General features: G+C 38.9%; 3 protein-coding genes across 7 annotated transcripts in view; 1 reads left to right on the top strand and 2 right to left on the bottom strand.

Annotated features, from left to right (window-relative positions):
• The window catches only part of LOC136839124 (venom allergen 5.01-like), a 293,527-nt gene extending 278,930 nt beyond the window's left edge, over window positions 1–14,597 (top strand). For both annotated transcript variants that reach the window (XM_067104789.1, XM_067104790.1), the window contains 3 exons: window positions 9,516–9,616; window positions 9,798–9,901; window positions 11,399–14,597. In XM_067104789.1, coding sequence (XP_066960890.1) covers window positions 9,516–9,616; window positions 9,798–9,901; window positions 11,399–11,772 — 579 coding nt within the window. In that variant the 3' untranslated portion in view covers window positions 11,773–14,597. The remainder of the gene's footprint in view (window positions 1–9,515; window positions 9,617–9,797; window positions 9,902–11,398) is intronic.
• Window positions 14,598–15,445: 848 nt separating this feature from the next.
• LOC136839125 (sentrin-specific protease 8-like) lies at window positions 15,446–16,816 on the bottom strand. The gene has a single exon (XM_067104791.1). It carries the CDS (start codon window positions 16,814–16,816, stop codon window positions 16,187–16,189), a length of 630 nt encoding a protein of 209 aa, XP_066960892.1. The 3' UTR covers window positions 15,446–16,186.
• MED31 (mediator complex subunit 31) overlaps window positions 15,446–17,914 on the bottom strand; it is a 127,251-nt gene continuing 124,782 nt past the window's right edge. For all 4 annotated transcript variants that reach the window (XM_067104794.1, XM_067104793.1, XM_067104795.1 and 1 more), the window contains one exon: window positions 15,446–17,152. In XM_067104794.1, the coding sequence (XP_066960895.1) occupies window positions 16,879–17,152 (274 nt within the window). In that variant the 3' untranslated portion in view covers window positions 15,446–16,878. The remainder of the gene's footprint in view (window positions 17,153–17,914) is intronic.

Genomic DNA, 17,914 nt, shown 5'->3' with positions numbered 1-17,914 from the left:
GCTTTTAAAACAAGTACATCTGCAATTTTATTTTTTCATTCTCTACACCAACTTCATTGACCTCTTCAGTCTATGGCGTTTTTAACCACAGTGCTTGTTACAGTTGCTTTCACAGCCACCTGCTACCTCCTCTTGAGCTTTTGTTTCCAATTTATTTTTGTTTTTTCATGTGTAATGGATTTATTGCTTAACTAATGACAACACTTATCTTCTGCTGTGCAAACACATTCATTCCCCACTTGCAAGAAGCTGTGATACACTGCAAGACACCAGTTCTCTCACAAAACAACACCTATGTCCTGTGTCCTTTAAAATCCTGTTAAGTCTTGGAAAACAAAAAAGTCCCCTTTTATTTAAGTAACTTACCAAGTAATTACATAGCTATAGTTTCTAACCAGTACGGCAGCTAAAATTTGAAAATTTGAAAACTTGCGATAGCGATCTTTTGTTTTGGTGCAGGTAAGTAGTCACGGCCACTTTCAGGAAAGAGAGGGACAACTTGGCAAAGAACCTCAATTTGTTTCTGCCAACTGCCGACAAAGGTTGTTAGCTCTCAGCTAAATTTGGAAATTCGTTTCTTTGCTGGTTTTTCTGTTGAGACAGAATTGAAGTATATTTACTTTTGGTAGCCTTTTGGCAATTACTGTAGTCAGTGATAGGTTTTTTCTTAAAAGACCGGATTTTCACGTTTTTGACAGTTGTCTTTCAAGAATTAAACTTTTCCCGACTTTAGACTTTGGTAACCAACTTGTATGTGACGATGTCCTACACAAGTATGTCTTCCACTCGTTATTGCAGTAAAGCTGCAGTATGAGGTTGACTTCAGCAAAGTAAGATTGACATACCATTTGCGCAGATTGCAGGAATTAAGTTTGATCATTAACGTTAACTTGTGATGAATGTGTAGACTGGATTCCTAAACAATGGAAGTCTTAAGTTCTCATCTTTCTAAATTAGAAAGGGATATGAAGAGAAAAGCTTCTGTTAGGAATGACAATAAGACCGCAGCTGGTCAGGAATCTGCTAAGTCTCCTAGTAGTATTGATGTGCGTATTGTATCTATGCCTGTAATATCCCCTATTCCCAGTTCTCCAGCTGTACCACCTGTTCCTTTACCCAGCTCCCACACTTCCAAACCCAATGCCATTGCCAGCCTGGAGTCAAAATTTGGTTGACAGTTTGAATTAATAGTGGAGTCCATGGCCCAATTAGAGACTTCGGTTCGAGCCCTAATGGACCAAGTGAATAAAGTCAGTTGAATAGTGCAAGTGAAGTGTTGGTGGAGGATCAGGCTAACCATACTGCCGACTCTCCTAGGCAGAGGTCCTTCGCACACTCCCCTAAACCTGGGAGAAGCCATACTGGAGGCCCAAGGGAGTTCAGTGGGGTTTGCCCACGGGTAGTTGGCCCCTCAGGCGTTCCTGTAGTGAGGTCCCAGGACACGACAGACAGCCAGTGGAAAGGCGTCTTTTCAGAATTGCATCGTCTTTCCTCAAGTTCAGGGGCTTCTAGCCCTGAAAACAGGCGCCAATGACGCTCTAGTGATAAATCCAGGCCATTGAAAAGCCAGCAGTGGACGTATCCTGCACCCCTCAGGTGCCGAGTAAGAAAGCCAAGGATTCTCGCCCAGTGTGCAAGAAGCCTTCTTGCAGTGTGTTCAGATGTGAAACGTCAAGTGTTGTCTCGTAAACATTCGTCTTCAGTTCTCAGACGCAACCGCTCTGATTCGCCTGTCAGCGCTGCAGTGTTCTTGCTTCTTGGCTTCCCAGAGCCAAGTAGCTTTCGAGCGCCCACATGTATGGAGACTCCTGAGCACCAACTGGCGCCTGACTGCCAAGTCTCCTTTTCTAAGTGCTCAACACCAGCTTCGGTTTTGGCGGCGCCAACTTCCCACTGCCAGACTTCAGCTTATTCAGTCATGGATCTAGCTTTAGCTCCCATCCAACAGAGGTTGGATGATATCTTAGGCTTTTTGAAAAACCTCCACCTGCGGCTAAGCCAACCACAGACTTGTCCTTATCAGCAGTGTCTTCTGTGGAAGAGGAGTCAGTTAAGGATGCAGATGATGACTCCCCTCCTACTGCATATGCAGCACTTCTGCATTTTTTACTATGGAATTTTCCTGCCTTTTTCTCGCCAGCGGCCCCATCGTCTCCTGCTTCCACGTGTGTGATGAGCAATCAACCTGTCAAATCCTCCAGGTTGCCCAAGATGGTGTTCTCTACATTGGTAAGGAAGGCACTGAGCAAAGTAGATGCTTGGCTCTCAGTCAAGAGGGAGCAAGGGAAAACTACATTTATTTTTCCTCCTGCCTGGCTTGCTAATAGAAAGCATGCTTTTTATGCCCCTGAAGAAGCTCCTTCCCTGGGGCCGCTGCCTCCTCCCAGGGGTAACTTCTCTGGGCTCATTGACTCCGCTCAGAGATCAGTTTTTTTTTTCGGCAGCCGAAGTTGACCACTTGCTTCGGAACCTGTTCAAGGTATTCCAAGTTGTCAGTTTCTTGGACTATCCAGTGGTTGCCTTGGCACAGAAGCTACAGGACTATGCTTCTTGCCTGCGGACTTCATTTCGGACACTCTTGGAGTCCTCTCTTGTGCCGATAAAGGCATCAGAGACAGTTCTAGGGAGTTAGCCTCTCTTTTTACGATGGGTGTGTTAAAGAAGAAAGAACTATGGTGTTCATACACCACTAAAGGAGTCACTACAGTGCAGAAGTCGGTGCTCCTTTCCTCCCCCTTGGTGAAAGATAAGTTGTTTCCACAGTTGACCATAAATGACATTGTCTCGCACTTACACAAGAAGTCGACCCAGGACCTTTTGTCACAGGCCTCAAGATGTCCAAAGGATCTTCCATCTTTCAGTGAGAAGTCGGCCTCACCCTTGCAGCCTCATCCCTTTTGCGGTGGGAGACAAAGATCATCTTCCAGACTTCGGTCTAACGTCCACTTCACGTCTCGAGTAGTCAAGAAGTCCTCAACTAGGGCTTCATCAAGGAAATGAAGACTATGTTCTCCATGCCCTGGTAGGTGCCAGGCTCCATCTCTTCTGGGAGGTAGAAAAAGAAGGGAGCAGAAGAGTGGATTGTGGATTGTAAAAGTCCTCAAGGAGGGCTACTGTATCCCATTCAGGGAAAAACCTCCATTAGTCAAGAAGCCTGTCGTCTTGACTTCCTACTCCGTATGCACAGAGAGGTATTTGGCCCTCTTGAAGGAAGTTTCCCCCCTCCTCTCCAAGAGGGCAGTAGAGATAGTCGAAGTTGTTAACTATGAGGGATTCTACAATCATCTTTTTGTAGTCCCCAAGTCTTCAGGAGGATGGAGACCGGTCCTGGACGTGCTTTTGGTAAAAACAGTGGGTTGTAAAAGTCCTCAAGGAGGGCTACTCTACCCCATTCAGAGAAAAACCTCCATTAGTCAAGAAGCCCATCGTCTTGACTGCCTACTCCGTAGGCTCAAGAGAGGTATTCGGCCCTTTCAGAGGAAGTTTCCGCCCTCCTCTCCAAGAGGGCAGTAGAGATAGTCGAAGATATGAACTCGGAGGGATTCTATAATCGTCTTTTCGTAGTCCCCAAGTCTTCAGGAGGATGGAGACCGGTCATGGACATCATTGCTTTGAATGTCTTCGTTCAGAAGACAAAATTCACTATGCAGACGAGTCACTCCATTCTTGCATCGGTTCGTCAAGGAGACTGGATGGTCTCAATAGACATGCAAATGCATACTGCCACATCCCCATACACCCGGACTCAAGGAAGTACCTCAGATTCGTTTTCTAGGACCAGGTCTTCCAGTTTTGAGCCCTGTGTTTTAGACTATCAACAGCCCCTCAAGTTTTCACCCACATTCTTGCTCCCCTTGCAGGGTGGCTCCATCTTATGGGTATCAACATCGCTCTCTACCTAGACGATTGGTTCCTATGCTCCCCGACGAAGGAACAGTGCACGGAGGACCTTGATAAGACCCTTCTTTTAGCCCAGGATCTAGGCTTACTAATCACTCTTCAGAAATCCCAGCTGGCTCCTTCTTAGGGGTAGTATATTTGGGATGATGCTGAACTCTAGTTTTTCGGGCTTTTCTGTCCCCCAAGAGAGTGGAATCTTGTCTACGGACGGTAGACGAGTTTCTCGCTCTCCAAACCTGCTCTGCCCACAAATGGATGAGTCTCCTCGGAACTCTGGCATCCATAGAACAGTTCGTGTCCCTGGGGAGATTACACATGAGAGTTCTCCAGTTCTTCCTCAGAGCCAGTTGGGACAGGAAAAGTCACCCAGACTCGTTCACTTTTCCAGTAACCCACGAGATCAAGAAGCACCTGCTTTGGTGGAGGTCCAAAGACAGTGTTGCTGGAAGGGAAGTCCTTTCTCATTCAGAACCCCGACCTAAGCTTTCATGCAGACACACCAGACATAGGCTGGGGGCTCTCCTGGGAGACCAAGAGGTTTCCGGGACGTGGTAACTGGAGCAAGAGAAGTTTCACATAAATGTGAAGGAGTTCAAGGCGATCCACTTGGGGATGCAAGCCTTTGTGTCAGAAGTGTTCGGCAAGACAGTGGCAGTCCATTCGGACAATACCACAGCCGTCTTACTCGTACATCAGCAAACAAGGGGGAATGCATTTTTTCTACCTCTGCGAAGTAGCGAGGGATCTTCTCCTCTAGGCAAGTCAGAATCAGACGAAAATCATAACCAGATTCATCCAAGGCAGACTAAACATCCTGGCAGACCAGTTGAGCAGACGCAATCAAGTCATTCCCACAGAATGGACTCTAGATCCACCAGTTTTCCTAGACCTGTGGAAGCTGTGGTGAAACCGACGCTGGATCTCTTCACGACTTCCAAGAACTATCGTCTGCTGTTATTTTGTTCGCCAGTCCCAGACCCCTTGGCATGGGCAACAGATGCCATGTTGTAGGACTGGTCCAACAAAGATCTGTATGCCTCCCCTCCATTCGGGATGATCAGAGAAGTCCTGAACAGGTTCCGATCACACCAGAATGCGTCAATGACACCATTAGCCCCATTCTGACCTCTTAAGCGAGTGGTTCCCAGATCTCGTGGAACTTCTGGTAGATTTTCACAGTTTCATCGAGGGTTGTCAAATCTAGCTCTGACAGGTTACAGACTGTCAAGAAATTACTCAGGGCTAAGGGATTTTCAAGGGCAGCTGCAGATTCTATTGCGAAGTGTAGATGCTAGTCATCTGCCAACGTATACCAAAAAAGTGGTCTTATCTTCCACACTTGGTGCAGAAGTAATGGCATCTCATCTTCTAATATGTCTTTAACAGAAATTGCAGATTTTCTCTTGGACCTGAGGAGCACCAGAGGTTTGTCCTCCTTCACAATTAAAGGTTACAGGTCCATGCTCAACTCGGTTTTCCGGCATAGAGGCCTGGACCTTTCTGCTAACCAGGATATATCCGATCTTATTAGATCTTTTGACACCTTAATTACAGGAATACAGAACTAGTATCATGGAACCTAGATGTGGTCCTTAAATGGCTATCTAGTCCCGTTTTCAAACCTCTTAACTCCACTTCCCTTAGGAATCTTACAAAGAAGACCCTCCTCCTGGTTGCCCTAGCCACTGCTAAAAGGGTCAGTGAAATACATGCAACTCAAGGCGGTGCAGTCTGCTCTTATACCCAAGGATTTCTTGCAAAGAACAAGACTCCGTCAAAACCCTGGCCTTGTTGTTTTAACATGAAGAACCTAGTGCAAGTGTTAGGTTTGGAAGATGAAGAGAGAGTGCTTTGTCCCGTGAGGGCTTTAAAATATTACCTACGTAGGACTGAGAAGATACGGGGACCTGCCAGTAACTTGTGGTGTTTGGTCAAAGACCTTCTCGACCCCTTACGAAGAATGCCCTGTCTTTCTTTTTAAGGGACCTCATTCGTGAAGTTCATTCTCATATTAGAGAAGAACTGTTTCCCGTTTTTTAAGTCAAAGTTCACAATATTAGAGCTGTAGCTACGTCGTTAGCTTTTAAGCACAATCTCTCTCTCTCTTCCATTCTCCAAGCTTCATATTGGAAATGCAAGTCAGTGTTTGCATCCCATTACTTAAAGGAAGTGGAAACGAAATTTAATAATTGCATTACCCTAGGCCCGTTGTTGGTGTCTGGCATGGTGTTGGGGGAGGAAGTGTAGGAAGTATCCCTTCCATCCTAAATCTCTTCACCTTGGCATAGGTTGTTGAGTCTTTGGGGGAGCCCCGGGGTCTATGTACTTGGATACCCGCCAGTTTTTAGTGGAGGGGTGGTGGTGTTTTTTAATTTTTATGGTGTAGGTAATAGTGTTGTTTTTGGTCTGGTTGTTTTTTGTGACAGTACTGTGCCCAGGGCAAGGGCAATTTTTATGCTTTATTATCGAATGGAAAGGTCCTTCGCTTAATGTTCCCACTTATGTAGCAGGTGCCCCACGGCTATACCACTGCGCCACTACGGGATAAGATAATCGCCAACCAGAGGCATATCTTCTTGCAGCAGCTCTCTTACCAGGTAAGGAAAAACAAGCATTGTATCTATGCTGGCAGTTTTTTCTCTGTTCTCAAATTCATTACATGTGCTAATGTTTTGTGGTAGTAGTGATCCATGCATCCCACCTCCTATCAATGTGGGAATCAGCTGTGTAATTACTAGGTATGTTATTTATATAAAAATGATATTTTTATGATAAAGTTTTATATGTACTTACCAAGTAATTACAGAATGGAAGCCCACCCTCCTCCCCTCGCATGGGCGTACAGGCACAAACACGTCCAAATTGAGGTTCTTTGCCAAGTTGTTCTTCTCTTTCCCAAAAGTGGGTGGGGCTAGTTATCTACACCAAAACAAAAGATTGCTACTGCGAGTTTTCAAATTTAGCTGCTGTACTGGTTAGAAACTATAGCTATATAATTACTTGGTAAGTATATACTGTATAAAACTTTATCATAAAAATGTCATTTTTTACAAGTACTAAAAAAATAGTCACCCTCTTTTACAATGCTTTCTTGAGAAATGTTAATGTTTATTCAGAATACTTTTCCTAAAGGATTTCAAGTTGGTGAATTATGAAAGGATTAGATGGTACAAACATAAGTGGTACACGAGACATTTTAAAATAGGAATATGTCTTCTTATGTAAATAAACTAGTATTTTGTACACGCATTATACATCAGAGTCTGATTTAAAATGTTAATTACAGTACAGTATGTCTTATAAACAAAATAACTTTTGAAACACTTTCTGAGGATAATTGAATGAAAAGTATTTCCTCACAGGCTAAAGTAGTCATTTTGCCTCTTTGCATACTGCTTAATACTAACCAGTTCAAAGCAAATATAAAGGAAGCTTCATTGGCAATATGCAATACCAGTCCTGTATCTTTTTTGTTTCTTATTAACATTCCAACCTGTTGCAACTCCTCTGCACTACAGTTCTGCAGTTTGCGTTCAGCTCAAAAAGGTTTACTTCTAAACTGTTTCAACAGAAATCCTACTCTCATGAAAAGTTCAGATCCAGTAGTTCATGCTATTCATATCATTTTTAATTTACAAAAGTGTTTTTTTTATAGAATTCATATTCTTGTCTTCATCATTTATCCTCCATCTTCATTTACACCTTTAGCTGTGATGAGTTCCAAGATACTTTCATCCAGTTAGAGGTTATCCTCACTCCTCATAGTCCAGATCCTAGAAACCCTTCCTAATATCCTTCAACCTTGCCATCCTGTCCTTCAGAAGCTTCATCAGATTTTAATTCTGTTGTACCTTCATTTCTAAACTTCCTTATTACTTTTCTTAGTTTTGCTTTCTTGTTTGTATCTGTCCACATTGTTTCTGCAGCCATGTACATTTCAGACCACATTTTATGTTTACATGCTAGTTACCTCACTGTCATGTAATTTTCCTTAACAAACCTCTTTCTTTCCTGTAAGCAAATACAGCTCATTTTGGAAGCGAAATACAGTTACCTCACAATCATATATTTTATAACAGACCTATTTCTTTCATGCAAACAAATACAGGTTGTAGCTCATTTTTAAAGCAAATACTATGCAATAGTTTCTGTAGGGTATATTGTAGTGTCAGTTTCATCCACCTATCTTTTTACTTAGTTTTTCATAATAGTACACAGTTCCAAAGTACTACTGTATTGATCATTATTGCCAAATTATACAAAACAAACTGTTTTGGTTCAAAACACCAGGACATTTGCAGAAGGTAATCCTGCAAACCCTTATCCTAATTCCTCCTACATATCCCTCACTCCTTATTATCCCCTTTTTTCATATCTGCAATGTCATGAACCTTCATCCCATACAATTCATTTTGGTTCATCTTCATTCACTATGGACTTTGCAAGTTAATAAAAAATGAAGTGCATTCCTCTTTGAAAAACTGAGAAACCTCTCCTGAATCTCTCCCATGCTGTTGTAGCCCTAGATGTAAGTCTGTACAGGGAATGTTCCTTTGAGGAGTTGCAGTGTGCTGCAGGATCTCAGGTTAAGTGAGGGGGGATGCAGGTAACATTTTAGCAGCGTCTGGTAAGTAGAAGTAAGAGATATCAGTCCTTATTTTCAGTTTACCTTATCTTCAAGGTATATAATGTATTTTGATAGAAGAGCAGTTCTAGATTTTATGCTGTATCAGCTTAAGTTTGAAGAAACAAAATTATCCCCTTGTGGTAAGATCACACTCAGGAATCACTCTCTGTCCTTGTTTTATGAAGTCCAGTTTTCCTAAATGTCACATATGATTTTATACAGTACAAATATAAACACCACTTTACACATTTTTTTCAAGCAATTTATTTTAGCACTTTGTATGAGTTGTAATGTTGGAATTTCATTTTCCATGTCAGATTGTTTTAGGGATAAATTGAAGGCTTTTTAAGATATAAAGTAACTCTCTTTAAACAGAGTGATTAAATGTATGAACTTCCTTAATCTATCTAAATATGTAATGATGTGCTGTATTTTGACATCTTTCTTGACATGCTATAATTTTTCGCTGATAAACCAGCACACACTATTTTATTCTTTATTACTGTATACTCTTTCACCAGTGACGGAAACAATATACTGTACAACTTAAGATAGTGCTCTAATGTAGTGTTGTACCACACTACCGACAACTGACTTTAAAAATTAACACAGTATTACAATTTTTTACCCTTGTTGCATGATGAAATTACTCAGTTCTTAAAATCTTAAAATGTTGTTATTGTTATTGCAAGAAAAATTCAACTCAACTAGCGTCAAGTATCCTTACCTCATTTTCAAGTTATGTATAGCAAAAGAATATTACTGTATTTGTTAAGTATTTATGTGATAGATATTAAATGCTAATATGATTATTCTTCATTTTTCTCTCTTGAACCTTCTGTCTCTGCTTCTAAACCGGATGCCGTCTGTTCACTCGACGGCAATGGAATCTCTCCCTCATTCCTGCATACCTCCTTATCCCCATGGCATCATCCCCCCCCTTCTCTACCCTCCTGGTGCCCATCATCCATCCATTACAATATGATAGATGGTTTGGGCTGAAACATACCTTGTGGGTTGTGGCTACGCTTATTACAAGGATCCATCGCGAGGTTACACCAAGATCTATGTTTGCAACTATGCTCCGGGGTCAGTAAAACACTTCAGCAGATTGGTGTGGTTACCTAAAAAAAATTTTAAGCTTCCATCTCCTTCATACTTCAAGTGATAGTTGTTGTAACCTTGACTGATTAATGTATTGTGCATTAAACAAAACTTGTAGCTTAACATTGCGGCTGATGTTACTTTCCTTTTTCCCACATCAAAACAGGGGTAACGTAATTGGTGGCTCCATGTACAAGCTTGGATTTCCTGGGCAGCAGTACTGTGTCAGTGACGGTCTTCATCCATCTACCATTTATCAAGGACTTTGCGGTACGTAAACATTCAGTTTGAGATACTGGTATCCCAATTTTTGTTTTTTATTCTGGCTGTTTATGCAAAATACATTTAATCTCTGACAGAGGTATATCATCAATGTGATTATCTTATGTGTCAGTAAATTTTTTAATGAATAAATTTACAATTTTGTTGGTCATATTAATTCTAGACAAGAATGCACTTTGGAATAGATTTTAAACTTTTGTATATAATAGCTCTATTTGTGCATTATTTCTTATACTGTACTGTGCTTGCAAAATTTACTCTCCTTTCTTTATTACTGTACCCTTTAATTATAACAATCATTTTACGATCTCGTTGGCCAGCAGTAAGTCAAAATGAGCATGTGTCTGAGAACTTGATCCAGGTTGCTGCTTTTCCCTCTCTCTCTCTCTCTCATTAATACCTTCTTAGTACCTGCTTCAGAGACCAGTGAAGCAGCATCTTGTCATGGAAAAGCCCTTTTGGTAAGTTAACTAAAACAAAAAAGTCACAATATGCCATAAGACACTGAAAAATTTGTGGTCTGCATGTCCAGTGCTATTGCTTGAAATAATTATACCAAAATTTTATCAAATGATGCAAAAGTAAGAAATCCAGTTTTATCATTTGCTTACAGCAACCTGTATGACGAGTAAAAGCTGGCTTCCCTGGCAGGAGGAATACATAGAGACATTCAAAATAACTTAAATTCTTTCATGTATTGTACAGATTCAGCACTGCTAATCACACCTTTGAGGTGTTAGGCATTAGTAAATACAGAGTTGTATTGTATGGGAGGAACCCAATTTTGCCAGTGTGTGCCTCATGTTAGCAGGGGAAAGTGATTTTAATCAATACTATACAATTTTTTATGTTTCACAGAGAATTACTTTAGTAAAGCAATAGAGACAAGCAGTGCCATTATCAATGTGTACTTCAGTGTCAGTTGGCTTCAATCTTGCAATTATATATGTTGTCAAACACCACTCACAAAAAATAATGTGATACATATATCTTGAGTGGTTACCAAACCAGTATTTCCAGACAAGACTCACTATTTGAAACGGAATGCCATGGTCAATAAAGTCAAATGGAACAGTAATATGATACTCATTTTTAGGCAAAATGTGTTTGGCAAAGGACAATGAGTGCTGGAAAAAAGGAACAAAATGCTGTGCACTATTGCAAGCAAGAAAAACAAGACTCAAAACCAAATTCTTTTATATTTTACATGTATCTTTACTCCAAGAATACTGAGATCAATTATGGACCTCTACTGTCTACCCGATTGGTATTGGAAAGTTAATGATTCTGTACATATTCATCTCTGACCAGACACATTTTTTATTGGATAAAACTAGTTATCAAGCAGTGAGTCAATGGAAGATCTCTGTATACTTTTACTCTCTTCCCACACATTTTTACGAGCTTTTTCCATCTCTCATAGTTTCTTAATCCGTCAATAGTAATGATCTTGTAATAATATAAGACTTCTCTCTTCCACTTTAGACTTAGATGCTGTGAACCAACCAGCACCATGCTCTTCTGGATCAGGTTTCATGCAGCCACCACCACCACCAGCACTTTCCAACAGTCTCATGTCTGACAATGGACATCACCACCACATGGAAGCAGAACATCATCAGATGCTTCCTCCACCAAGCCCCCATCCCATGATGGGCCCTGGTGCCCATCCCATGATGATGCACCCTCCTCACCACCCCATGATGGGCCCACCTGGTGATCATGAGTACCTTGACCTCGAAGACGAGCACGACCTCATGAGACCGACAGACTTCCTCATGAAGGGGATTCAAGAGCCTTTCATGGGCCTCATGAAGATTCTGAATCCGTGGAATATCATCAATAGATTTCGAGGATAACTAGAATCATGTTTTGCAACCCATTTGTCCATATTCGTCCCCCCCCCCCATCATCATACTCACCTCATAACTGCAAACAGTTTCCTGCCTATCAGTTACCAATGTGTCTGCTTTATTACATAAATTTTATTATGAGTATTTCAAAAGGACAGCTGACTATACCATCATCATTCATTTCTAATATTTTGCGACATGTGGATATAAGTATTTTATCATTATTTTCTTAGGGCTTGGGTGTGTATCAGCTAATTAGTGATTGATGCTGTGAATTACTGACTTTTTAGATAGTGTGTATGCATATCTGGTCTAACTTGAAACTTTGGTTTCCCAGTACACCAAGAATCTCTTGTTCACATATTCTGGCACATTAAGAGTTGAGATATCTACTTCATTTAGATTGTTTTAGGTATTAACACATTTCAAGATTTCATTCACTTTTCAGCAAACCTTTAAACACCTAATTCTGAATATTCCCCTGAATATTATACATATTCCCCTGAATATTATACATATGTTGTATGTAGCAATCAAACTTAAAATATAGTATTGTGTATATACTTGAGAAGTCTGTATATTGCTTTGTCGTATTACAACGTGTATGACTGACAGGAAAGCTCAGTGACAAAAAGTTTTGTATTGGTGTGCAAAACTCGTAAAACAAATCGACATTAAAACTTGACTCTCTATTTGAAATGGAAATTCAAAATCCATAAACCGCATACACCGTCACAAATCCAGTATTGCCTAGCTTAGTGTTAGTGGCCAATTTGCTTACTTGCTTTGAACCTAAGTAATTCAGCACATAGGAGCACTCAGAGGCTCTTCTCTTTGTAAGGTGAAGCCATTGTACATGAGCTGCAGCTTAAAAATTTGTTGGTTTTATTGGTGTAAGTCTCCAAACATTATGGTGCAATCAGTCAAAAAAAAAGTATAACCACAAGTTAAACCTGAGTTCACCACAGTTTTTCCTCTAGTTTTCAGTATATGTATAACCACATTTATACTTAAGTTTATGTTAATCACATCAGTCAGTTACAGTACCAGAATATTGCAGTTCTACTTTCTGTATGTATATCAGCTAGCAACAAAAAATCTGTTACCATTAAGGAATCTCCTCGAGTCTCTTGTGAAATTACTATACAGTACTGTATACATTGGAACTGAAAACAAATATGAAAAAATTGCACATCAGTTAATGCAGAATCAGAAACCTTAAAAGCAAAAAACCTAAGCTACTGTTTTTGCACCTTCAACTTGAAGACTTCCACCAAATTGTTATTTTGTATTTTATTTTACTGGTTTCATCAAAAAGTTTTTCATGTGAATATTTTGTTTGGTCACATTTTTAGTTGTAGAGCATAATACAAAAACTAGGTATTTATTAACTTATCTATACATCTGATATATATATATGGGATAATTAAATCCATGGATTGACCATGGTATTTGCAGGTTTGCTTATTTCCAGTTTACAACTACTTCAGAATCTTATTCACAACATGAAAATCAGAAAGCAAAGTCTCAGAACAAATGGAAGCTTATTAATTTTTAATCAACTTGTACTGTTCAATTTGTGCATCATTGAATTACCTGTATTCGTGTTTATTTTGATTTGAGAGAATACCAAAGAATGCACATGTGGGTGTACCTTGTTATTCATGAATTTCAGCTAAACATTATTAGCCTTAGGTACTTAATTCCCTGCAAATACTAGTAGGTCAATCTTACGTGCAGCACAGTGTACAGTAGTGTATAAAGTTGTACAATTATTCCATGCAAATACTATATGGTCAATCTTATGTGCAGTACTTTCTATGTACAGTGTAATGTGTAAAGTTCCACAATTATTCCTTGCAAAATACTACAAGGTCAATTGTATGTGCAGTACTTTATATGTACAGTATATATAGTTTTTATAAAGTTGTAAATTATCAAAATAAACGACAAAAAATAGGGAGGCTTGGATTGGCTGAAGGGGAGGAAAGGAGGCCATACAGAAATACAAGATGGTATTGCACACACTGTCCATTGTTGAATTTACATCTTGGTAACTGAAAGATTAGATTTCTCTTGAATAATTACTATGTACGTCATCTCTCATCAGGATGAGGCATTTGACGGCCTTTTTTTTTTTATTCTATTTTTGTTAAGCGTGTTTTGAACGAGTATGTCACGTTGCCTACAAAGGTAACATTTGTATAGTATTAGAATGATGAATCCAGTGATAAAAACCATAGCATGTATACGGGTTTAGTTATAAGTGCATATGGAATCGCCCTTGAGTACATTCCTTATTTTCAGTTTTTTTACAAAATTCATTTCTCATCACAATTTTGATACTAATAACATTTCAAATAAGCAAAACAATACAGTAATATCAGAAACTGCATTTCAACTGTAAAATACAACAAAATATTAATAAATATAATTGTCATAGGATATTTCAGACCTTGGTACTCACAACAGAAAATCTAAATTTGGGTACATTATTGAAATCAATTTGTCAAATAGCTTAAAAGTGGACAAAAATTTTTTTATTCTCTAATAACTGCAATTAATATGTTGTACAGAATTTCATTATAATTTTAAAAATTACAATTACTTCAACATTTCTAATATTGTTCAAAGCTGAGGTCTTTACAAAGGCTGAAGAGATGATGATTTTAAAACTGTATGATACGTTTATGAATCATGTGATGTCTTGTATGTTTATAGTTTATGGACTTGAAGTCCCTAAAAAGACACACAAAGAGGCTATTTATTGTATTTATAGATTAATTGCTTTACATTTTTATGTGCCAAACTATAAAGCTGTGCAGAATGTGTCTCCTGTTTTTTACTACCCAATTTATCACACTTTACCTTCACATTTACGTTTCTCTACATATCACACATTACTTTCACATTTACTTTTCTCTATACACCTTCTAGGATTTATCTTTTTTGTGGTGGTCCTCTGTTCTATAAAACACACTCAACTCTTCTTTGAACCTTTCTTTTGTTTGCTTTCTCCACTTACAATGTAATTTCCTTCAACCACAGTGCCCTCTTAACTTCTCGATTTCTTCAAATTTTGGAAATGCTTGTTATTACAAAACCTGGTTCCAAATCGAGAAAAAGAAATGACAGTGAAGGTGGGTTAATTCCAGCTCTGGTAAAGTATCTGAATTCAACAGATATGATATTCTGAAAGTACTGAATTCAACAAATGAGCAATTTGAGCAAGATTAGATATACCTTTCTTCATGGCCAAGGAATTATTCTTCACCTTGTTGTGTACCCCAGACCAGAGATCAAATCTCGGCCAGACATCAGAATATCTTCATTTCTTTATTTGGAGTGAGGATTCAAGGTAACAAGCATTTCCAAAATATGAAGAAATCTAGAAGTCAAGAGGGCACTGTGGTTAATAGAAATTACATATATATCAGGTAAAAAGTTACCAGTTAAATACAGTGTGTTTTATTGAAATGTTATGAGAGTTCATATGTATGTCAGATCATTATTTAATACTTTCAGTGTAAACCTGAGTGGGTGGTAAATGTATCATTACATTTCATATTTGAAAATACAGCAATAAGTAAATTATTATTTAAAAATAATTTAATTAGACCACTGAGCAGTAATAAGTAAAACTCTACAAGGAAATGCAAAGGATAAGGAATCCTGGAAATGTTATAAGTATAGTATATTTTTTCTAATATTAATCTGCACCATCTACCCAATGAAAAGGTTTTACAAAAATTTGTAAACCATATTTCTAGGCACCATGTACTCTCATCTCCTCTTCACTACTGTTGAAATGAAGTGCTTATCTGCTACAAAACTATCCCTTTTGCATTAAAAAAAAAAACTGCAAAACTGTAATTCAATTAACATTTCCAAAATACAGTGTAACAAAAAATGTACATTCTACTAACTTTCCAAAGTCCTTATTCTGATGAATGCCCTCAAAATATCAGGATACAAGGATAATGAAAAATGCTAAAGATCATTAATCAAATCACAGAAATTATATTTCTTTTTAGATATACTGCTTCTTTAACTGTACTGTACCTACATGATAACCTGAGGTAAGTATAGCTTCATTTTCAATGAAACTTAGAATATCACTATTCAAATAAGCAATGTTAGGTACTTGCAACTTAAAAAATAAAAGACTGCATCCACTCAATAATTTAAAACCAACACTGCAATAGGAACCAAGCAGAAAACTTGAAGAAGAAAAGTCACTCTTTAGAGGCAACACTCAACCATGTAATGAAAAGTGCATCACACAGTCCACACGAAAAAAAAAAAAAGGAAAAATATGTAAAGCTAAACATGTGCTGTTGCAGCTGCTGCCCTTATCTTGAAGAGGCATCAGCTCTTTCGTAGCCAAAATGGACTGACAGTCTGAAGTGTTCATCTTACTTCACCTTTTCAGGCTATATACAAGTGACTTTATCAGATCCCTCATTCTGTTGACTTCCAGCCGATCCACGTACAAGGCGCCAAGAGCCAGTCCCTTGACGGCTTGCTCTGCTGCCCGGTATGCATACGTCATAACAAAAGCTCCACAGTCATAACTGTTGTCCTGCTGTGTACATTGAGCGTCCACTAATGTAGCAGGAATATCTCGGTCCAAGTACGAATTTATCCTCTGGACAAGACAACGAGCATCACGGAAATTGCAGCCCCTTTGAGAATCGTAGTGATACCACTTGTTGTCATACTTACTATATATCAGGAGACTCCAATGACTCCCACCTGAAGCAATGACTGAAGAATTATCATTTACTGGGAGAAAAATGTGATCTTTGAACCTGGCTTCCAGAGGATCTAAGAAAATTGGGAGTTCATTAGGGTCACCCATTTTAATCAACTGTGTCACTTCTGGACTGATAAATAAGAGACGAGTGTTCTCACAGAAAACCTCATGTTGTAAATGCTCAAACCAGAAAGCTAATAACGAGTCATTGAGCCAGTTACGACCCTCCAAAAGTCGAAGGTCTGATTCATGAATCAAGCAGTCATGATAGCTCAAAATAACACGGTCTGCCATTGTGACGTGTATGGTTTCAAAATCTTAATATATAAATAACGTACCTCTAATCTTCCTTAAGTTCATACTTTTTGGATTTGTCCATGACCATTGATCAAATTAGTTGGCAATGGTGCAGGAGTGGGAGCACCAGTAACAGCAGTAGACTGTGATACAGGTGTTTGTGACCCTTGTTGGTTAGCACCAGTTTCCAACAATTTCATCCGTTTACGAGTATAATGCTGCCAGTGTAACACAGTCTGATCATCAATAAACTTGCAGCACTGACCATTCACAATTTCTTTCCTGAAATTCTCGTGTTGTAGAAGATCCAAGAAATACAAGCACATAGGGTACCTAAAAATAAGATAACCATGTATCACAACTTCCCAATACACTGTACAAGTAAAAAGGCTAAGTTAGTCAGAGGCATATTAAATATTACCAAAAGTTTCTCATTAGAATAAATATATACAGTATACAAATTCTAAGAATAATATATGTATAAATTTCTAACAAAATTTACCAAGAATCCATTCAGTTTTACTGAAAACCATACAAGTTAAAATTGCATCCTGAAGATATAATTTGCATGCTCTAAATTTAAAAACCATGTCTCTTTCCATGAATTTACCCTCTGTGAAAGCTGGTCTGTTCACTGTAGCTTGATAACACAGTAGTTAACAAATGGTAGGGAAATGAATCCTGGTGGTACCACCTATTCACCACAAATCAGCAATAGCCTTTTCCTTCAGCAACATGGACAAATGAGGGGAATTTGTTCCAAGGATACAAACTTCATCGTTTATGCAGAGACTTATTCCTTAAGTGGGATGTATTCTCACCTGGAAAGCTAGCTTCCCAGTCATAAACATAAGCAGAAAAATTACACCTGTAACCACCTGTAAAACCTAGCATATGTGACGTCAAGGCTAACAGGGCCTTGCACCAGTTTGTAGTTGCCTAGCTCTAGGAAGAAGAGCAAAATCAGGTCCTCCAGCTTTTAAGAATGGGAACACCAGCACAGTAAGTAACAATATTTCTGCAAAAAGACCCATAATAATGCTTCACTAACCCCGACTCCTTCACTCATACTATTCAATAAGGAGAATGAAGAAT

Source organism: Macrobrachium rosenbergii, chromosome 6 (assembly GCF_040412425.1).
Source record: "Macrobrachium rosenbergii isolate ZJJX-2024 chromosome 6, ASM4041242v1, whole genome shotgun sequence".
Lineage (NCBI taxonomy): Eukaryota > Metazoa > Arthropoda > Malacostraca > Decapoda > Palaemonidae > Macrobrachium > Macrobrachium rosenbergii.
Note: the sequence above shows the minus strand (reverse complement) of the source record. Positions and strands in the feature narration are given on the sequence as shown.